This window comes from Epinephelus fuscoguttatus, linkage group LG19, assembly GCF_011397635.1.
Source record: "Epinephelus fuscoguttatus linkage group LG19, E.fuscoguttatus.final_Chr_v1".
In the NCBI taxonomy this organism is placed as follows: Eukaryota; Metazoa; Chordata; class Actinopteri; order Perciformes; family Serranidae; genus Epinephelus; species Epinephelus fuscoguttatus.
Window position 1 is genome coordinate 5,952,629 of NC_064770.1, and position 19,869 is coordinate 5,972,497.

The following is a 19,869-nucleotide window of genomic DNA, read 5'->3' on the forward strand; positions in this document are numbered from 1 at the left end:
AGCAGTTAGTCCTTTAATATAAAACAGTAACAGAAAGATATGAGGCCACACCAAAGATGCAATTTTGTTGAAGTACAGGACATGTCAGTATTTTTAAAAGTATTTGCAGCTGTTCATATAAATGAAATGAATGTTCCACGTGTAGCCTATGGCTGCCTAGACTCTGTGACTACCAAACACAGGTTTACACAGCAGGAGCTACAGCGACATCAAAGCCACTCCTGGATGCAGGAGACACATCAATATGAATCATGCAGTACAAAGCCACAGATGACAAACACTGCTCCACTCCAGTATCTCTGAATACTTCATTCTTTGCCTTTCTTTAATGAATAAGGGCACGAGGAGAGGTATCAAGATGGACAAAGGGACACTGTTGGTTTGTTTTCTACTTTTGCTCAACAGTTCATAAGCCCTGTGGCAGAGCAAAGAAGCGACGTTGTGTGATGGAGGCAGATGGCAGCGAGTTATTATGACACAAAGGAAGACTCATTGAACAGACCAGCTCTGGATTGTTCTTTCCAAGCTAACAAGTCCTCCTATACATGCAATCCAGGGAGTGAAACTGTGTGTGTGTGTGTGTGTGCGTGTGTGAGGGGTTAGAAAAGTGGTCAGGAAGGAGTATTAACAAGGTTTACAGCAGCATGTGTGTGTTGTGGACTTGGTCATGCAGCTCCTCCAACACCACCTGCTGTCTGAGTAACAAGAGAGAGAATTCCAGCAGACTTTTTATTTGGCAGAGCATTTCTCATAGAGACTTCTGTACATAGATTATGGGCGAATGATGAGAGGCCTTGGGTCACAGCTGACTGCAACACACCTTGCTGCTGCTGAACCCTCCAGAAAAACTTGTCGAATATTTCAAAAGAAGACACTAATTTGATGTGTGCGAGCAAACTTTGGCATTAAAACATGTTATGTTTGATCTGTCTCTGTCAACTGAGGATTTGATTGGATTGAAGTGATATCATTATTTTGAGAAGGCGTGTTGGATGGTGTCCAGTCTGTTGACTATGATGTCTTCCATCATGGGTTCAGCTGCTGATTCAGCCTCTTCAGCATGCCCAGGTCCTCTCACAGTCCTCTCTGGCTCTTTGTTGCTCACATATGATGAGGGTTAACATCTGGGACTGATGCTGCCTCTGATGCACTCGGTGACTCTAAAGGTCAATCACAGTTGGACAGAAAAAGACAAACAAACAAAATCAAATACTTTAACATGCTCGGTATCATCATCTGTATCTTGTGGTGTGCGACAAGGACAGTCGATGTGCCAGCAACTGATGAAGCAGCACTGGACACCATCCCACCAGTTCCATTCAGTATTAAGCTCAGTAATGGTGCTTTCATGCCAAACATGATTACATACAAAGTCAATGCAAAGATGCAAACAGGTGCGTGCCAGACAACGTGAATGATGCTAACGCATCTTCCTAACATACAGTGAGTGGGTGAACTCTTGGGGATGGAGCACGAAAAATTGCTAAAATATAATTACTTATATTACTCATATTACTTTAATTACTTGTATTAGTAATTACTAAAAATACTAAGAGCGACAACAACATTCAGGGAGCCTATCAAGCCCTAATCGAGCCAGAGCAGCAACTTTCTGTTGCTCTGAAAATAGGTCGGAGGGTGCACAAAGTTTAACAAAAATAGAGCCAGGGCAAGTGGTTTTTAAAATAAGTGACACCTCCCTTGGCCCGTTTGCTATAGCATAAAGCAGTTCACGACATCCTCACTGGGAGAAACTGGAACAATCTGATGTTCCCTTGTTCGCGTCAAGTTAGGAATCAGTCTAACACATGAAATTCACATAATCATGCCAGTTTAAATGTTTTCAACATGTGAAAAATTCATGTGATGTGAAGCCTATCAGTGTTGAGATCTAGTTGTGAATAACCTGAATTGACTGAGAATCAGAAATGATGGACAAACATATTGTCGCCATCTGCATGCACCTGGAGCTCTACAGCTCATCATCAGTACTGTAACATTACAGAGACAGAGCAAACAGGAGGGCTCAGAGATTAGTGAGTGATGCCATAGGACTACATAATTAAGTTCTCAAAATATGTTATTTATTTGTGACTTGTTAAAGCTATTTTTCTTAGTTGCTTCTTAGAAAAAATGCTCTGAGTAATTTAAGTTAGTCTTTTATTGTGGAATGTAACCAATGAAAAGAGCGACTCAGTAATGTGCCTCTGTGGTCAAGATGAAAGATAAAGAGTGCTGCCATCTGGTTCATGTTGATTCAGAGCATGGAGCCTCCATGTTAACTGTGTTCACATCACTTGATTCAAGTTAATGGTTATACTTTACAACAAATTAAGCTTGCGCGTAGCTGCCTTCCTCAACTGGCAAAACCATTAGCACCACTGTGAAGGGTGAATATTCACCAAATGCAAAATAGTCCAAAAAGAAAAAACATTCCAGCAGTTGTATTTGTGTGAGTAATGCAAGACGAAAATTGGCTTTGCATTCAGTGTGACTGACCAGCCAGTCAGGTTCATCCTTCACTTTTACACACACTATCAAAACTTAATGTACCAACTGCTGTGAAATTAGCCGAGGATGAAACATTTTTAACATGATAATTGAAAAAAAAAATGTAAAACAGAAAGTGAAAATAAATAAAATCAATAATAGAGTAATTTGAGTTACAATGTAACCTGCAGCAGACTGAGCCTGTTTCTATCATCCTTGACCAAACCATATCAGAATGATTAAACATAAATATATATCAGTAAACATTAATTGACTATCAAATTTGATTTCACAATGAATCCATTATTAAATCAATTAAAGAACTAATTATTTCAGCTCCAGTGTGTCATGTGTGTTGTGGAGTATTCCAGTGTAGTCTTTTTCAGCCTGCTCTGGTGAATTTCTAGTGTGTTCTCTGTACCTCTGTCATCAGCAGTGGGGGTGCAGACTCCTGCCACCAGCTCTTTGGCCTCCACAGCCAGTTGGAAGGCGGGATCAGGGAGTGGTGACGGGGTGTCAGGGCTGTCAGTGGCAGGAGATGACCTGTTGCTCCTGGTAAACAGAACACACAGAGGAAGAGTGGTTACAGCAGGACTCTTGCTGCAGAGCTGCCTGTGGGTGACTAAAGATGTGATGTAGAGCAGTAGCTGTTCAAAGCCTCTTACCCGCCTTCTCCTCCAAACAGGCTGGGTGTTGTCAGCACTTTGTGGACGTTCTGAGGACACAATAAGAATGTAAGAGTTATGTGAAGTTCTGAATTGATATTGATTTCTTAATAACACTGAACCAATTCAGATACCAAGTCTTCATGTGACACCGAAACAAGGACCTGAAGGTCCCAAAGACAGAGAAGGTGATAAAGTGTTTTCAGAGCCGATGGGGAGGTGTGATTTCAAAGCCAGTGTTCCAACAAATAGAGCTCCCACTCAGAATGACAGTGGACCACACATACAGTATGAAAATCATGGACAATCAATCATCACTCATGAAATATCTGCACATACCAACTGTGAAGTATCTACAAATGATGCATGCAATAATGTAAACTCTGTCATTCACTCTCATTATTATATCTTGCTTTCATTTTTACTGCTTACAATCATCACTCAATATGAGTATATGCTAAACTGTGCAATATCTATACTTTCATCAGTCTATAATGTGAGATCAGCCCTTTAGTCTGTCTCTTTATTATATTTTGCTTCTTTTTGCTGCTTACTTATTATATTGCTTTGTGTTTTAATAGTTTATTTATTATATTGCTCTTTGTTTTGTACAGCTTGGTTATTATATACAGATCTGTGTGTTTCTTTTTACTGATTCGTACAAATACATTGTTTCGTTTTTTTTTCTATTGATGCTTCCTGTTTGCACTATCCCTTTGCTGCTGTAATGTTGCAAATTTCTCTGCTGTGGGAGGAATAAAGGATTAGCGTATCATATCATATGGTATCATATCGTGTGGTATCGGATCAAATCTCCTACCTGACTGAACAAATTTGCGGGTAGCTCATAAGAGGGAATTTTTAATTGCATTTAGGAGAGCCCCTAGTAGTAAGGTAAGATCCTTATGAATATGCTGTCTGATCTTTATCGAAGTGGTCTTTCATGTACAAATTTAGTGCCATAGTCTACAGCCTGACTGCCAGTAGAGTCGTGTTTGTCACTGAACTTAAGCCTTTCAGAAGCAAGAAAAGACAGACCAATCCATATATATGACTCATGCATGTGGACCAATCCCACTACTTTGTTCTTTTGCTGATTAAGACTTGAAAACCTTCTTCAAAAAAGTGACTTTAAAAGAAAGGGTGAGACAAGTCTGTCTGGTTTATAAAATGTTGCAGGGAGCTGCAGTGTGTCTCTCGGCCACTGGGGGGTAGACTGGCTCCAGAACAGTTTAGGGAACTAGTACTGTAGGGCATGAGGATGTTAAAAACTGTCAGGTGTTTCTGAATAGCTCTGTGTGCTGTCTGTCTGTTGAATCCAGTGAATGAGACTGCATAAAGTGTCCCACTCTGCATGGATTATGAAATGGGACAGAACACATGCTGATTGTCGTGGAGTCTGTTTTCATCTATTGACAGTCTTAAAGGCCTGTTAGGTAATGAATTATTTTTATCAAACTCTACAGAAAACTAGAAATGACTACAAATAGAGCACTTATCTTTTAAACAAGCTACTGTCAAATATGTGCTATACTGATGTGCTCCGTCTTATAATTAAAAATGACAGCAAAGTTACAGAAATCATTTTAGAGATTTGTCTCTTCAGACGGGTGTTCTCCTCCACAGTCAGACATGCTTTCTGGGAAGGACAACAGAGTGGTAAATGTATTCATGTGTAGCATGTGATGCAACGCTATGCAGACTTCTAGAGTTGATACTTTTATTTTATATTTGTGAACAAATCTAACTGGTTCCATCATCTAAATAGATGGGAAATAACAGCCATGCTACATGGAAGTGCCAAAAACTGCAGTTCCTCGAATGGCCACTTGAGGCTGGCTCCAAGAGCGAGTCATTCCTCATAGACCCCCGTGCTAAACAGCCTATTTAAATGTTAATAAGGCTTACTGTTATGCATAATGAAAGGCAAGGCTGCTGTGAGTGACAGGTGGGTGCCGTCCATTGACAAGTCACCACCACAGTGATAATGTTGGCGAGGTAACATAACCATGGTGTAACCCCAGATTCACAGAGTATAGACGTTGCCATAGCTGTCCCAATCTTAGTGTTTTTTCAGTGACATGCTTTACTGTAGAAAACTTCATTAAAACAAAATGGAAGGAGTGAATGAACAGAGAAAATCAAATTCAGTGTGAGAGTGTCCAGTTAAAGCTGTACCTGTGCAAAGCCCAGCAGCTTCTTGTTGGAGATCTCCAGGTGTTTCCTGCTCAGCTCAGACTTCTTCAGCTGGCAATCGATAGTTGTCAGTCTCTTGTTCAGCTCCAGCACCTCATCCTGAGAAACACACATCACACACACAATCAATCATTTGTTTTGGTATGTCAACAATAAACAGAGAAAGAAAAGTAATAATAAATCTGCACAAAAATAATATGGTTTCAACCCAACGGACTTGAGCCCCTAAAAATGAAATAAGAAGGGGTAGGAGGAAGGTTCCACTAGATTAGACCACATATTTAAACTCATCTAACCACGTGACCATGTACTCAGCAGCTGTCATATTTATTTTGGTCTTCAGAGGAGAGTAGTGAAGAGGTTTCAGAAACTGCTGTCCTCATTTCTGTTATTCTCTCATCATATTTGCCACTGGATAATGCTCCGCCTCACAAGAATCCTGTAAGGCCGTATGCCAGTGTACAGCCAGAGGATTTACCACCTGAGATGAAAAGCCACAGGTAGTGAGGCAGTAAGCCTGAGAGCCAGAGGAAATAAATATAAAGCCTTCTTTTCATCAAAGCAGGCTGCTGTGGGTGAAAACAGAGGCAAAGCTCTGTGACTCTTTCAGCAGGGCTGTGCATCACAGAGAAAAGCTGGGGCACACTGACGCTGCTGCAGGGCCTCCAGCCTGTGACAGAGGATGGAGATAGAACAGAGGAAAGGAAAAGCTTGGCTCAATGCTATTTAAATTCCATGCGATGTTATCTGGAGGAGAGGGTTCATGTCTGCACAGTCAATTGTTGCCTCTCGGCTTGAGCTCATATAGCTGCAGAGGTTGTTCCACACACAGCTGCTCTATCTGTTTACCTCGTGTCTGTAGGTGTTACAGGTGCCATCCCACAGAAACAAGCCCCCGACGGATTTTAAACAAGTCTGTGCACAAGTCTCTGATGCTGGCAGAGATTGTTGAGAGTGAATTCATATGTTTTGAATTAAACATAGACCCTTTAAAAGGCTGCATTACAGTGAAGTGATGTCATTTTCATAACTCACCAGACTGTTGTAGCTAAACTATTATTTATATCTCTATGTTAATATTTTATGGATTAGTCAACCCTATAAAATCATCACAATATTGATAGATGTATTCGGTAAATAATATTGTGATATTTGACTTTCTTCATATCACCTAGCCCTATTAGTTCAATGGTGTTCATTATGTCTTTAGTTTATGATAGTGACTTTAGGTTCTTTTATCCCAGTCCATAAGATGATTTTCTCTTTTGCAGTGATCTGTTATGGCTGATTTGTAGGTTTCTTGGACTATGCACTGAGGACAACAAATACCGGCGCTGGATCATGGAGGCTATTGAAATAAGGAGGCGGGGCCCAGGGACAATGAACAGGGATGAGGGGGCATACATGCTCTCCCACACCTGGAGCAGCATCCTGGAGAGGCGGCGGACAGACAGCAGGTGGCTCCCTAGTGTTGATCAGATCAGCTGATAAAGACGCGTCACAACCACCACCAAGTGACACTTCTGAGGAAGGCTGAAGTTTCCGCCGAAACATGTCAAGGTATGTAATATCCTAACATATCTGAGATAAAAGAACCTAAAGTCACTACCTAGCCCTATTGTTGGGTATGCATTTTATTTGTTGATTACATGTATTGTATGTAAAATCCAAATCTATGAAGTACATAGACATACACACACACACAACATACTTACACACTGAAATAAATGTGGAGTCAAAAGTACACTGTTTCTGAAATGTAATAAGCATAAAAGTAAAAAATAACATACAACAGAAATTGTTAAATACCTGCTTGAGACTCACCTTGGAGGACTCCATTCCTCGTGTTTGCCTCTTGCTGGCCAGCTGGTTCTTCAGGTCTCTGATCTCAGCTTCCAACAGCTGTATAACCTCCTCGTAATCCTGCTCCGCACTGCTGGCCTGCCGCTGGCCTGCCTCAGCCTCCGCTGCCTGCAGACGACTCTTCAGACGGGTGTTCTCCTCCACAGTCAGACATGCTTTCTGGGAAGGACAACAGAGTGGTAAATGTATTCATGTGTAGCATGTGATGCAATGCTATGCAGACTTCTATAGCTGATACTTTTATTTTATATTTGCGAACAAATCTAACTGGTTCCATCATCGAAACAGATGGAAAATAACAGCCATGCAACATGGAAGTGCCAAAAACTGCAGTTCCTTGAATGGCCACTTGAGGCTGGCTCCAAGAGCGAGTCATTCCTCATAGACCCCCGTGCTAAACTGCCTATTTAAATGTTAATAAGGCTTAATGTTATGCATAATGTAAGGCAAGGCTGCTGGGAGTGACAGATGGGTACCGTCCATTGACAAGTCACCACCACAATGATAATGTTGGTGAGGTAACGTAACCATGGTGTAACCCCAGATTCACAGAGTATAGACGTTGCCATAGCTGTCCTGATCTTAGTGTTTTTTCAGTTCATGAAAGTTTATTGTTACTTTCTGGTTGCCTAAAAACGTCTTGTTCAGCGTTTGGTTGTACTAAAAGAGACTCTAAGGAGTCGGATATTCAGTTTTTCTGTTAAGTACATGTTTTAAAGAAGTGGTCTTAAGCCTGTTTTTCACTAGTGAAAATTAGCATATCGTTGTGCAGAAATGAGTCCTAAAACCCAGAAATGAGTTAGTATTTTAGCACTCCTGGTTAGCTCCTCTTGAAGTCAGTGGGGTTTTTTGAATGAGTTTTTGGTTAGATGCCTGAAACAAGGTCTGTCACAGGCTGAAGAGACTTTCACGTTTTGTTCTATGACATCAAATGCCTCAGTAAATACCCCACTCATAAACTTTGAAGCCTTTACCTGTCTTAAAAAAGAAGGTTGCTGGCTAACTGAGACTATAGAACGTCATCATGTCCAACACGACTATACAGCCTTGTTGTGGTGGCAACAGTGAAGTCATGTGAACGTGGTGTAATTATTATTTTTTTGATTGCATTTATGCTTCAAAAATCATAAAACTGGTGTTCATTTGTGACGATTATCTTGTTGAACAAAATGTGTAATTATCATAAAACTTTGTTCTTCACAGAGCTTATTTTCTGCAAGAAGTCAAAAGCCAGTGGGAAAATTCCATAGGCTATTTGCTGAGGAAACTGGTTATGTGAACTAAATAAATGTCATCCCTGCAGTACTCTATTAGTATTTCACAGCTAATAGCTGTAAATGCACAGTGCTAACTAAGCTAGCGGCTAGCATTAGGGTTATCTCCACCCTCTTGTCCAAATATTGTCATTTCTGGCTCCAAAAATCCAAGATGGCAATAGCCAATATGCCAAATTTGAGTCTTCAAAACAGGAGTTCACAAACCAGTGGATAACATTCAATTACTTTATTGTCTGTTTCAAACTTGACAACATAAACATTCTATATGGGTGTATTTCCTCTTAGAACATTTGTTGATGCCTTAGCTAACAGGAAGTAAACAGGGATCAAAGATGTTGCCCTAGGAGCAGTATAGCAGTGACACGGTCTATACAGTTTATACTCCATATACTGTCTTGGCTCGAGTCTCACCTCTGACGTCTTCTGCAGCTCCTCCTCCAGGGTTTTCTTGCTATGCTCCATGTCCTTCAGCATCACCTGCCAAGAGAGGCAGCAGATGAAGCCTGGGAGGGTTTTGACAGCTGTATCCATCAGGTCAGAGGGTCTGTGCACTTCTGTGGCTCAGTGAAACCAGACTACATAACAGAGAAAATGCTTCCTTTTGCCCTCATTCATTTCATTTTATTTGGTTACCATACACAGGTGTCAGTTGTTTTCCAACTCAGCTTTGGCCACTGGCTCAAGGCCACCTTACGATTTTATCCCTAAGACTCAGTGGCTTCTTTGACTGAAAAACACTTTAGAATTGTAGTCCCTTATATTTTACTTTGCTAGAAGTTTTTCCACATTGTAAGAAAATGTCATGTATGTAACTGTGTGTCTGTGTCTGAGTTCACCTTCAGCTGTTTCATCTGAGTTTGCAGCTGCTTCACCTCTGTCTGAAACTGTTCCATCTCCTCACTGCTGTAGCTGCATTCTGATTCATATGTCTGCACACACACACACACACACACACACACACACACACACACACACACACACACACACACACACGTGTACACAGTCATGTATTTTACAGGTTACCTTCATGACAATGAAGCAAATGAAGCTACACCTGTTGGGTATCTTGTAAATATACTCTGTGTGAGAGTGCTAGCATGTGAAAAGCTGTGTGAGGACTGCTTACGGGGGAGTGGAATGCGGACGTGTCCATCAAACTAGCTGCTTCATGATAGGAAAACATGAAGGGTCCCGTCCCTAAACCCAGCTCCTCCAGGTTCTCCTGGAAAATGTTCCGGGTGGCCTCCACGAAGTCTAACAGTCAACAGAAAAACATAGACAGAAATGTTTGCTATTGGTGACAAAGAGGCCAGGGTTACCATAGCTACCAAACCAAAGAATACTTATCTAAAGACAGGAGAGCTTGTTAGGGCTATGGCTTGCTCACAATCATCATTAGTAAAATGCCAGCTGATGCATATTTCAAAGCTTTATAAATATTCTGACTCCTGAAACCTTGTCCTAACAATCAGTAGCCATGGGCTCCTCTAAACAGCTGCCTAGCACTCTGAAAACTAAAATAAGTGATGCCCACAAAGCAGAAAAAGGCTATAAGAAGATAGCAAAGTGTTTTAAGGTAGCTGCTGTCTTTATCAATGCAAAATAAAGAGAACTAGTGAACTTTGCCAAGATAATCATGACACCAAACCATCTGAGAAGTAATTTGTTGAGGGATTTGGGGTTTGACAAAATAGAATGAAACATTGTGGATCAAAGTGAGGTTGTTTGCCAACTTATACTCTGCAGGATAACCACTCACTGTTTGTAAACACGCTTGCCAGCAAAAGTGAGAGTAAAAACCAATCCCAGCTTGCCATTTTGCCTTGCTATATCTCTTACCTTTGCACTATGAGTCATGTTTGTTGCCATAGAATCCTACACCACATGACTTGGTTCCCGATTTTATTTGCATCTAATCGAAACACCCAAATAATCCTGATGTTTTGATTTAAGAGTGACAAAAATGCTTCACCATGTATACATATACTATAGGTCTGGAAGACATTAGTACCGATAATTAATTGCAGCCCTGAAGAAATGAAATTCTAACTTAATTTTCTCGTACCTAAAAGTGTTTATGATATGTTATTTAACTTAATATTTTAGCATACATTTGAAGATTTATTTTATGACACCTTAATTAGTTGATAGAATTCGTACTGATTAGTAATTAGTAGCAATAAACAAATATCATTTTATAATATCATAGCAATTTATGACCCAGCTCCTGCTGTGATAAGAGTTACAGGTATGGAGCATCATAGAAATGTCTGCCTGGCTACAAACAGACACAGAGCTGCTTCATGGTTACTCAATGTGACACTGCACCCAAGTGACACAGCCACTCACTGACACTTGCTGACATGCAGCCATCACATGGAGCCTGTGATATGACAGGATTTCAACGCAGATATTTCACCTTGCTGTTGACACAACTGGAAGTGTGAGTGTGTTTGTGAGTGTGTTTCTGTGTGTGTGCTTCACCTCCATAGGCCACAGTGCCTTGTGGGTCTGTGGTCAGACTCTGTCTCAACTTCTTCCTCTTCTCCTCTGTGACATCCAACCCGAGAAAGGACAGAGCCTGAGAGACAGAGACAGAGACAGAAGGTAAACAGGGATATAAAGACAGTATCTTTACCATAGTTCCTTTGCAGCATCACTTAACCCTTAAAGGGCCAGTGTGTAATATTTGGCATGGTTTATTGTCAAATCTGAATCTGAATCTGAGTATTCTACCCATTAATATGTTTATATGAGTGTATAATTGCTATAAAATAAAATTCATTTGGTTTTCGTAGCCTTATAATTATGCTTTGATATATATGTATATAGCAAGGGCCTTGCTTTAGAGAGGTCGCCATGTTGCGCCGCCATGTATGTAAGGCAGCCCGAGCAGACAATCCAGCCAGCCAGAGAACGCGTTTCGCGTGTATAAATAAACCAACGAAGACAGCGGAAGGAAGGAAGGAGGAGGAAACAGCAGAGAGTGTTAGTAGTTCGTCGATAGAGAGTAGTGAAAAGTTTTTTTAGTTATAAAGTTTGCGAATGGACCACACTTACCACGCAACAGAAGAGAATGAACCCAAACTGTCATCTGCGAGGAAAAGAAGACGCAACTTCACTCCTTATGATGCACTCTCTGCGGCGCTTTTCCTCCTGGTGATATATCTCCCCAGCGATGGTAGCAGTAGCACCGAATCCCATTCTGTGCATTCAGCCTCTCTTCTCACCCGCTCAGTGTACTCCAGCTCTCATCTGTGTACTCCGGCTCAAACAGGTATGGCTCTGGATCTGTGTCCGCTACAAGAAACTCTTCAAAATCGCGTTCAGCTGAGCTCTGTTTACAGGCTACGCTGTCAGTGTGCGGGCTGGAGATTGGTGGAGCAGAGAGGGGAAGAGGTCCCCGCTAGGTATTGTAAACGAGTATGTGTGTATGAAGTGTGTGTGTTACGCTAGAAGAGTTGGAGGGACGGAGTCTTTTACCCCCTGGAGTGTTACCAGAGTTTTTGGAGTGCTTTTTCCCGAACGCTACTCTGGTCTCCTGCTCGTGAGTGACTCATTACAATATCATAACATGGTTTAGATTTCTAAATAAACATTTACCTTGTCGCTAGATAGACCTACTCCTGAAAAACTCGTGTCTGCGCAAGGCTTTTTGTCCCTATGAGGCCACCGTCATTGGTGGGGTGAACGAGTGAGCCCTGCAATCTAGAATTTGACCACTGATGTCACTGTTTTCAACCCATTTTACACACTGGCCCTTTAAATGGGCAAGCACATATAAAAATTTTGGAAAAATAATTAATTGCTATTTTTTAATGTTTCTAGGCTAAAATAACACAATTTCATGATTTTTTTCAAAATATGACCTTTATTTTTCATTTTACAGTTTGTATCTCCCAGTATACATTGCCCGTTTCAGGTATAAATTTACCATTTTCAATTTTTTCAAATGTTTCATTTGTAAACTTTTAAAACATATTATAAGCAATTAATTAGTTACTTTTTTCATGTCTTGTAAACAAAGTTTAAAAAAAGTGAGGGAAAAACTGAACACAAGTCACTGGAAACAAATCTAGCTTTGAATAAACAACGAGCTACTAACATTACACAGAACGTCTTATTCCTGTTCTTATGCAAACATCTCCCCTGTGGAGCTCCTACACTAGAAATAGCCTCCTGGCAGTGAAAGCTGTGGAAACAGCCTTTCACTGACACGATAGGGAAGTGGTCAATCCCGTCATATCCCATATCATCCACAGGCCTGGGGACTTTTGGCTGTTTGATTACTCTTGGTGGTGTGTTGTCTTCATTTCCTTTGGAGGGGCGACCCTTTTTGTGCTTTTCAGGGTAGATGAGTCCTTTGGCAACATCCAACCTAAAGTCCTTCAGGCAATGATGTTTCTGACCCAGTGGGGCTGCATCACGATGATGGAGAAGCCAGGCATTATTGACAGCAATGTCAACCATCTGCCAAAATATGGCCAGGTACCATCGATGTGACTTGGCTGGAGTGCGATAGAGGGCACTCATCATATCAGCCAAATCTAAATCTACCTCCCATGTGAGTGTTGTACTCAGATACAATCTTCGGGCATGGCACACTTATCTTCTTCTTTTCCTCTTTGGAGTAGCGTCTCACTTGGCCAACAGGGTTGACAGAAGCACATGAGCTAACCAAGGTGACAGTTTTGTTGTCTGCCCATTTGACCACAGCAAGCTTTGCATCGTTGTCTACACGAAAGTCAATGCTGCCTCTTCCTCTTCGTAGGAGGACTCGATCTTCTTCCAATGTACAACCCATCAAGCGGTTCTTTCGAATGGTACCCAAACTTCTGAGGCCCAATTCATCTTCCTCATCTTCACTGGTTTCCTCATCTTCATCTGAATCAGATGAACCATCAGGTGGCAACACAACAGATGCCACCTCTCTCTTTCTTGTACCATAGAAAGTACTGGTAGAAATTCCCTGAAATCATATGTACACTGGTAAATTAATCAGTAATACACATTTAAGAGTAAAATGAAGTGTAATCAACATTTAACACCTTTATATTATTGATTATCTGTAGAGTATAGGCTTCAAAACATAAGTATATCTGAGAATGATTATGCCTGTTTATATACCCCTATCTGGACAACGTATCCCTCAGGATACAGACATTCAATGCCTGTTTATCAAAGTTGTGTAAATGTAATTCGTTATTTTTCAACAAGAATACATAAAATTATCCTTAAAGAACAATATTTTCAAAAACAAATCCCCTCAAAACATAATTAACAAGAAAAATAACAACACTTACCTCATGGCCAGTGTCTCTGTCCACGTAGGCAGCCATTTTGGAGTGTGACATAAATGTATCAATTTAGATTTGAATGCTGCCATAAAGTCACATGACCTGGGTACTTGACCCATCCCCCCTTAAGACTTTCTCATGATATTTAGTGCAGATACTTAATGCCCCTCCCCCTACAGCCTGCCAAATGTCTGTATCTCCCAGGATACAGAAACCATTTGTGTGGGATTTAGGAGTGTCTATTGGCAGAAATGGAATATCATATTCATATTTAACTATGTTTTTTTTTAGTGTATAATCATTGTGTTTTCATTACTGTAGAATGAGCCATTAATATATACATAAAGAGTAGGTGCTCTTCCATAGAGTCTGCCATGTTGTTCTACATTAGGCTTGGGCGGTATTTAATTTTTCATACCTTTATACCTACTGTAATATATCTGCATATACCACAACCATCCTCTCTATAAGTACTGTAATTAATTGCTATTGGACTTTATGAATAAAATTGAAATTGAAGTCATTGTACTTGGCTCATCCTTCTGTTCTTCTTTCACTGACTTTTTGTGCTTTATGACAGTTGCTCATCTTTTACAGTAGGTCTCAAAGCTAAAAATACCCCTAATCCATCTCACTCTCTCTCTTTTGCAAAGGAGCCAACAGATCAAGAGAGAATTGTGCCTGTTTTCAACATTTAAACTCTCTGTCTCTGTCTCTCTAATCCCATTAATGAATTGGTAGATTAGGATCAACGTACTGCTAGCTAAATTAAAATCAAAGCTGAAAAACAGTAACAAATCTGTACAGGAGGAAGAGACAGTAAGACAGAGAAAGAGGCAAAGGAAAATAAAGACCATCAGCACAGAAATAGAAAGCTGGAGGGCAGGGGTGAGAGGGGGAGCAAGGAGACAATGTGCTGAGAGGGTAAAAATAATGTACAGATGAAGAGCGCAAGTGTGATAAAGCAAGCAGAGAGAGACTGCGAGCAGAGAGATCAATAATTAGAAGAAGAGAGAGCTTGGGGGTGGAAAAGTTGCAAGCCAGTTAATCAGAATGAGAAGAATCTTCAGTGTGAATTCGCTTCATGGAGCTTCTTTCAAAACTTAAATAAATGAGCAGAGAGACGTACTGAATGCAAAGTCCTCCATACAGCTTACAGGACCCTCTGGATGTTCTGATGAGTATGAAAATGCTGTGGATCATATACTATGTCCTTCACAGTCACCAGTGTTCTCCACCACCATCATCACAACTAATTAACCTACTGCATGTTGGGTATACAAGTATTAGCCAGGCTGTGACGAAATGTTGGTGGGGGTATAATTACAGTCCCCAGAGGATTAATCATTTTGGCGACCTCATGACCTTTTCTTTTGTGCTACCATCAGGAAAAACTTTCTAATATGGATTGATAATCTGTTTGGGCAGGCTGCCATTAAATGTATTACATCTAAATCTACATCTAATGGCCCTATTACCTTTACAATATTTATCAAAATGACTAGTAAGGCTCTGATAATAATTATCAGCATACTGCTCTTTCCATCTGTCATTTCAGCCTCCATGAAATGTTGGCATGGATATTCATGGTCCCCACAGGATTGATTCTTTAGGCGGCCTCATGACCTTTCATCTTGTGCTACCTTATTCACTGTGAGGGTCCAAGGACAGAGGGATGTTGTATGCTGTTATGCCCTCTGTGGCTAATTGTTATTTGTAACATTGGACTTTATAGATTAAATTGATACTGAAACTCAGTGGAAATTACTATTTGTACAGCCCTTTGAGGCATGCTTTGTGATTGGGCTCCAATGACTTGACTAATCTGTACAGTGCTTTAGCTTGCTTTTGGGTATGAAATGTGCTATATAAATAAATTTGCCTTGACTCACCTTGCCTACAATGCTGAGCATGTTGCTGCTCCCCAGAGGAAGCATCTTTTTACATCTAATGACCCCATTACCTCTGCATTTGTTAGCGCCACAACTGCTAAGGCTCTGATAATTGTCATCAGCATATTGTTCTTTCCATCATTTCAAGCTCACACTGCACACTGCAGCTATTCAGCTATTGACAGGCATTATTATGGATCCAATCCTAGAGCCAATCTCAGAAACGGTTTGAGCTTAAAGTTGTAACTTCATGAGAAAAACTCACATATATACTGCCAGAAAGTCAGGTCATGGGGTATAAAGAGTGACACAGTCTGTGGAGGTACGATGAATGGGTTGAGCACAGAACTTTCACACGTGAGCATAGGGTTCCAGTCCCGTTTGAGTCAATACTGGCTGGTTATTTTTAAACTTAGTTGACTTATTAGTTTCATTTTCTAGGATGTACAAAGATGCTAAATGCACACTGTGTACATAAACTTTAGCAGAATACCTCCAGAAACTTTTCACTGGGGTGGCCAGATGTGGCCACTGAAAATCTTGGGGTGGCACACCAAAACCAAAAGCCAAAACTAAATTTCAGGCATTCGATTATGCTATTGAAGTATATAGGCTAGTTGAACAAGAGGACAGGGGGGTAGGACTAGAAAAGTTTCTTATAACTTCTTTCTATCCCTTTTGGACATGATGTTTGGGTGATAAATTGAATATAGACAGATGTACTGTCTTCCAAAGTGTTAAGGCCTTGTTGCCTGTTGATTACAGGTTTATTTGTTTTTTTGGTTGTTGTTGTTGTTTTTATTTGTGTGTAGGCTTTATTCCTTACTCTGCCTTGACTTTGATTTTGTTTTTATTTTGTTTTAACATGTTCATAAAAATTGATTGATTGATTGATTGATTGATTGAAAACTATGTCAATATGAGAGTTAAGGTATCACGTGGTTTCTTAGTTTTGGTTTCTTATTTTACTAATTATCTGATGCACATAGACTAATACAGGTACAGTTAACATTTTAAACTCCATAACAGTCCTGTTTTAATATGTTATATATCTGTATATACATGTTAGGTGATTGATTGTTCTTCAAACAGGCAGGTTGCCCTTTTTCTTGAAAAGACAAATATACAGCTTAAATTTGAAGGAATAAATTGATTGTAAGGAACCAAATACTTACTGGAAACAACCATAGTGAGTATCCATAGAACCCATTTTCATTTAGATATATTGAGGTGAGAGTTCAAGGGACTACAAGGGGGGCTACAATTGGATCAAGGTGGCCACGGTCTCCCTGCACCCAGCCTTTGGGGGCACCAACGCAATAGTGCAATGAAAAGGTTAAGAAAATCACAGGGAGAGACAGAGCAAAGTGGATGAGCAGATTCATGCACGTACCAGAGCAAATAAACCTAAGGCAAAGAGTGCCCATCCCACAGCTTGAGTAAACGACTCCAAACATACTTTGCGTCACACGCCAGGAAAAATATATTTAGCAGCATGGCTTTAAAATAACATCCTTGCCCATCTGACCAGAGGACACAACTCACCAAGTCTAACTTGTCTGATTTGAGGCGTATGTAAGGGTCCAGTGTTATCTTCGGTTTGGAGCCTGTTGGCGACCTCTGGCTGGTTGAACCTAGAGAAAGGAGAGAAGAAAAAGAAAAGGAGGGTGGAAAAAAAGAAGGGTGGAAAAAAGGGGGATGAAAAGATAAATGAAAAAACATGGTTGAATTTGTTAAAGACAAATGGTAAAAGCACTGACCAGGGTCAGAAGTTGCATGAAAAAACATTCCAATGTAGAAAGTACATTATCTGTATGAGATATCAAAGCAGGGACTATTGGCCTTTAAACAGAATGAGGACAGAGTATGTGAGGCCACAGAACACTTAGTAAACAACAGGAGGAGAAATATCATTGGATAATCTGTAATATCAGAGTGGATGGACAGATATTCTCTGTGGATTTGGTGGAAGTGGGTGGCTGTGGTGATAGGGGAGGTGTGTGTGAGTGTGTGTGTGGGTGTGGTTGGGTGGGGGGATGAAAAGCAGATGATTAAAAAGAGAGGAGCAGAGGAAAGGTGGATGATTATATAGATGAGAGTGAGGGAAAACAGTGAGAGAGGGGAGGGCACACAGCCAATGCCTAATATTAATTTGATGAGTTTGTCTGTCCCAGATTCGTGTGTCTGCTCGCTGTGGCAACAGGAACCTTTCCACTGAGTGTCTGTGTCTGCAAACCCCCTGTTGCTAGGGGTATGAACTCATTTCAGTGACTACCCTCCTCCTCATCCCACCCAAAGGATTTGCATCCACCCACCCCCGGCTGGTGGTGATGACTGACAGATCTGCCGTCATGACAACAGACGTGCTTTAAACTCTGGTTACTTCCAGGGTTCAGGGTATTCCACATCATACAATTTGTTGTCATTCTGGTATAATGAATTACTGCCTTGCGGTTGTATGCTCCCCGCAAACCCATCAAATTGCAGTTACAGTTTACATCCATGGCTGTAAAAACATAGATGCTTCACACACATCATCCCCCCACAGCACAAAAAGTCTATACTATCAGCACAGTTTCAAGGCGGACAGCTAAGATTAGAATCACCAATTCAGTATCTGACCAAATGTCTCCCTTTCTGTTCATGAGTTATGGTGTTGAATAATGGCCACAAAAGTGTTTTTGCAAAATGTTATGATGTCATAGTAGACTTTGACCTTTTGGATATAAAATGTCATTATCTGATCATCTGAAATTTTGTCAAAATTAATGTAAAATCATGAGTTATAACCAAAAATATCCGCTGTGAGGACATAGTGACCTTGACCTTCGACCATCAAATTCTAATCAGTTCATTTGTGAGTCCAATTGAACGATTGTGGCAAATCTGAGCAAAGTCCCTCAAGGCCTTCATTAAATATCACATTCATGAGAATGACACAGACTATTTGTGACACACCCATCTGTTACGAATGTGGTATTTCTTTTGTTTATTTTGTACCCATCTTTGGCGACAATTAAAGGCCTATAAGATTTTGACTTCTTAAAATGATCAGACATCATTTAGAAGGTTGGGTTGTATGCCTGTATTCCTTGAATGGTGGAATTTCCCACAAATAAATGAATGTGTGGGAAACCCTGGACTGTCAAAATAAAAGTACAAATTTAGTCAACAGTCAGGTTAAACAAAGACACAGAAGGAGACAGTTAAAGAGGATACATTTTGGCCCTGCATTTGGGTATAAAAATGTGGCAAGTAAGTGTAACTGAAGGTTGCAGTTGTATCTGTGTGCATGTGTAACTTAAGTATCACACACAGTTTGTGGACTTTGGTTACACACAATTTTTTGCTTTAAATCTGTTCACAGATGATCACAGTTTTGGTTTGAATTGACCATTGATACTGTAAATCTTTATAAACACATTATATGAAGATATTGTTACATTGTTTCTACAACTTCAAATATTTTTTGCATATTAAGAAAGTTGCAATTTTCATTTTGATTTCATAGCTTTACAAAGGTTTGTATACCACGACAGGCACTGAAATTATTTCTAAACATCAGAATGAACAACATCATGAACTGAAATTCTCACTGACCCTCAAGATAAAAGATAAATCTTGACCTTGAGCACAGCAGATTTTTTCATATTCAAATTACAGACATGTCATATTCACACAGATGACCTCTGCAATAATTTCAAAATATACAATCCAATCAGCAGAAAAAAATGTTAAATTGTACATTTCTACAAACTACGATTCTGTTGCATTTGCACGTTATTATGTCGTGGATATATTGAAACTTTATGTTTCCACAACACTGAAGTTAATGTGTGTTTCAGTTTAGGCACAAAAACACTCAGGTATGGTTAGTAAAAGACCATGTTTTGCCTTAAAATACACAGTTTTGGGGGCACAATCCCCCGCTGATATCTAACGATAAAAAACATGTTTGGTGCTTAAAAAGCTGCTAACCAGTTTTGCTGTTCATTGGTCTCCTACAGTGGTCTGCAGCTTGGCATGTGACTCGCTCATGATAAAGTCAGCTCATTTACAACCTCACTTTAGAAGCATTGATGATATCATAAGTGCAAATGTATAATAATAATAATGTAACATAACTCTGGACTGTAGAAACTTAGGATATGGACATTTTCTTCAGGCAACTGGGCTGAAGTATAGTAGG

The 19,869-nt window shown here is 40.2% G+C and overlaps 1 protein-coding gene across 2 annotated transcripts in view; it reads right to left on the minus strand.

Moving 5' to 3' along the window:
• si:dkeyp-72e1.9 (syntaxin-binding protein 4) overlaps positions 1–19,869 on the minus strand; it is a 117,075-nt gene continuing 97,206 nt past the window's right edge. For both annotated transcript variants that reach the window (XM_049560202.1, XM_049560203.1), the window contains exons 12-21: positions 17,226–17,314; positions 10,976–11,072; positions 9,618–9,745; positions 9,328–9,420; positions 8,903–8,968; positions 7,176–7,373; positions 5,334–5,450; positions 3,156–3,205; positions 2,912–3,042; positions 1–1,160 (exon numbers count right to left, since the gene is read on the minus strand). In XM_049560202.1, the coding sequence (XP_049416159.1) occupies positions 1,102–1,160; positions 2,912–3,042; positions 3,156–3,205; positions 5,334–5,450; positions 7,176–7,373; positions 8,903–8,968; positions 9,328–9,420; positions 9,618–9,745; positions 10,976–11,072; positions 17,226–17,314 (1,028 nt within the window). In that variant the 3' untranslated portion in view covers positions 1–1,101. The remainder of the gene's footprint in view (positions 1,161–2,911; positions 3,043–3,155; positions 3,206–5,333; positions 5,451–7,175; positions 7,374–8,902; positions 8,969–9,327; positions 9,421–9,617; positions 9,746–10,975; positions 11,073–17,225; positions 17,315–19,869) is intronic.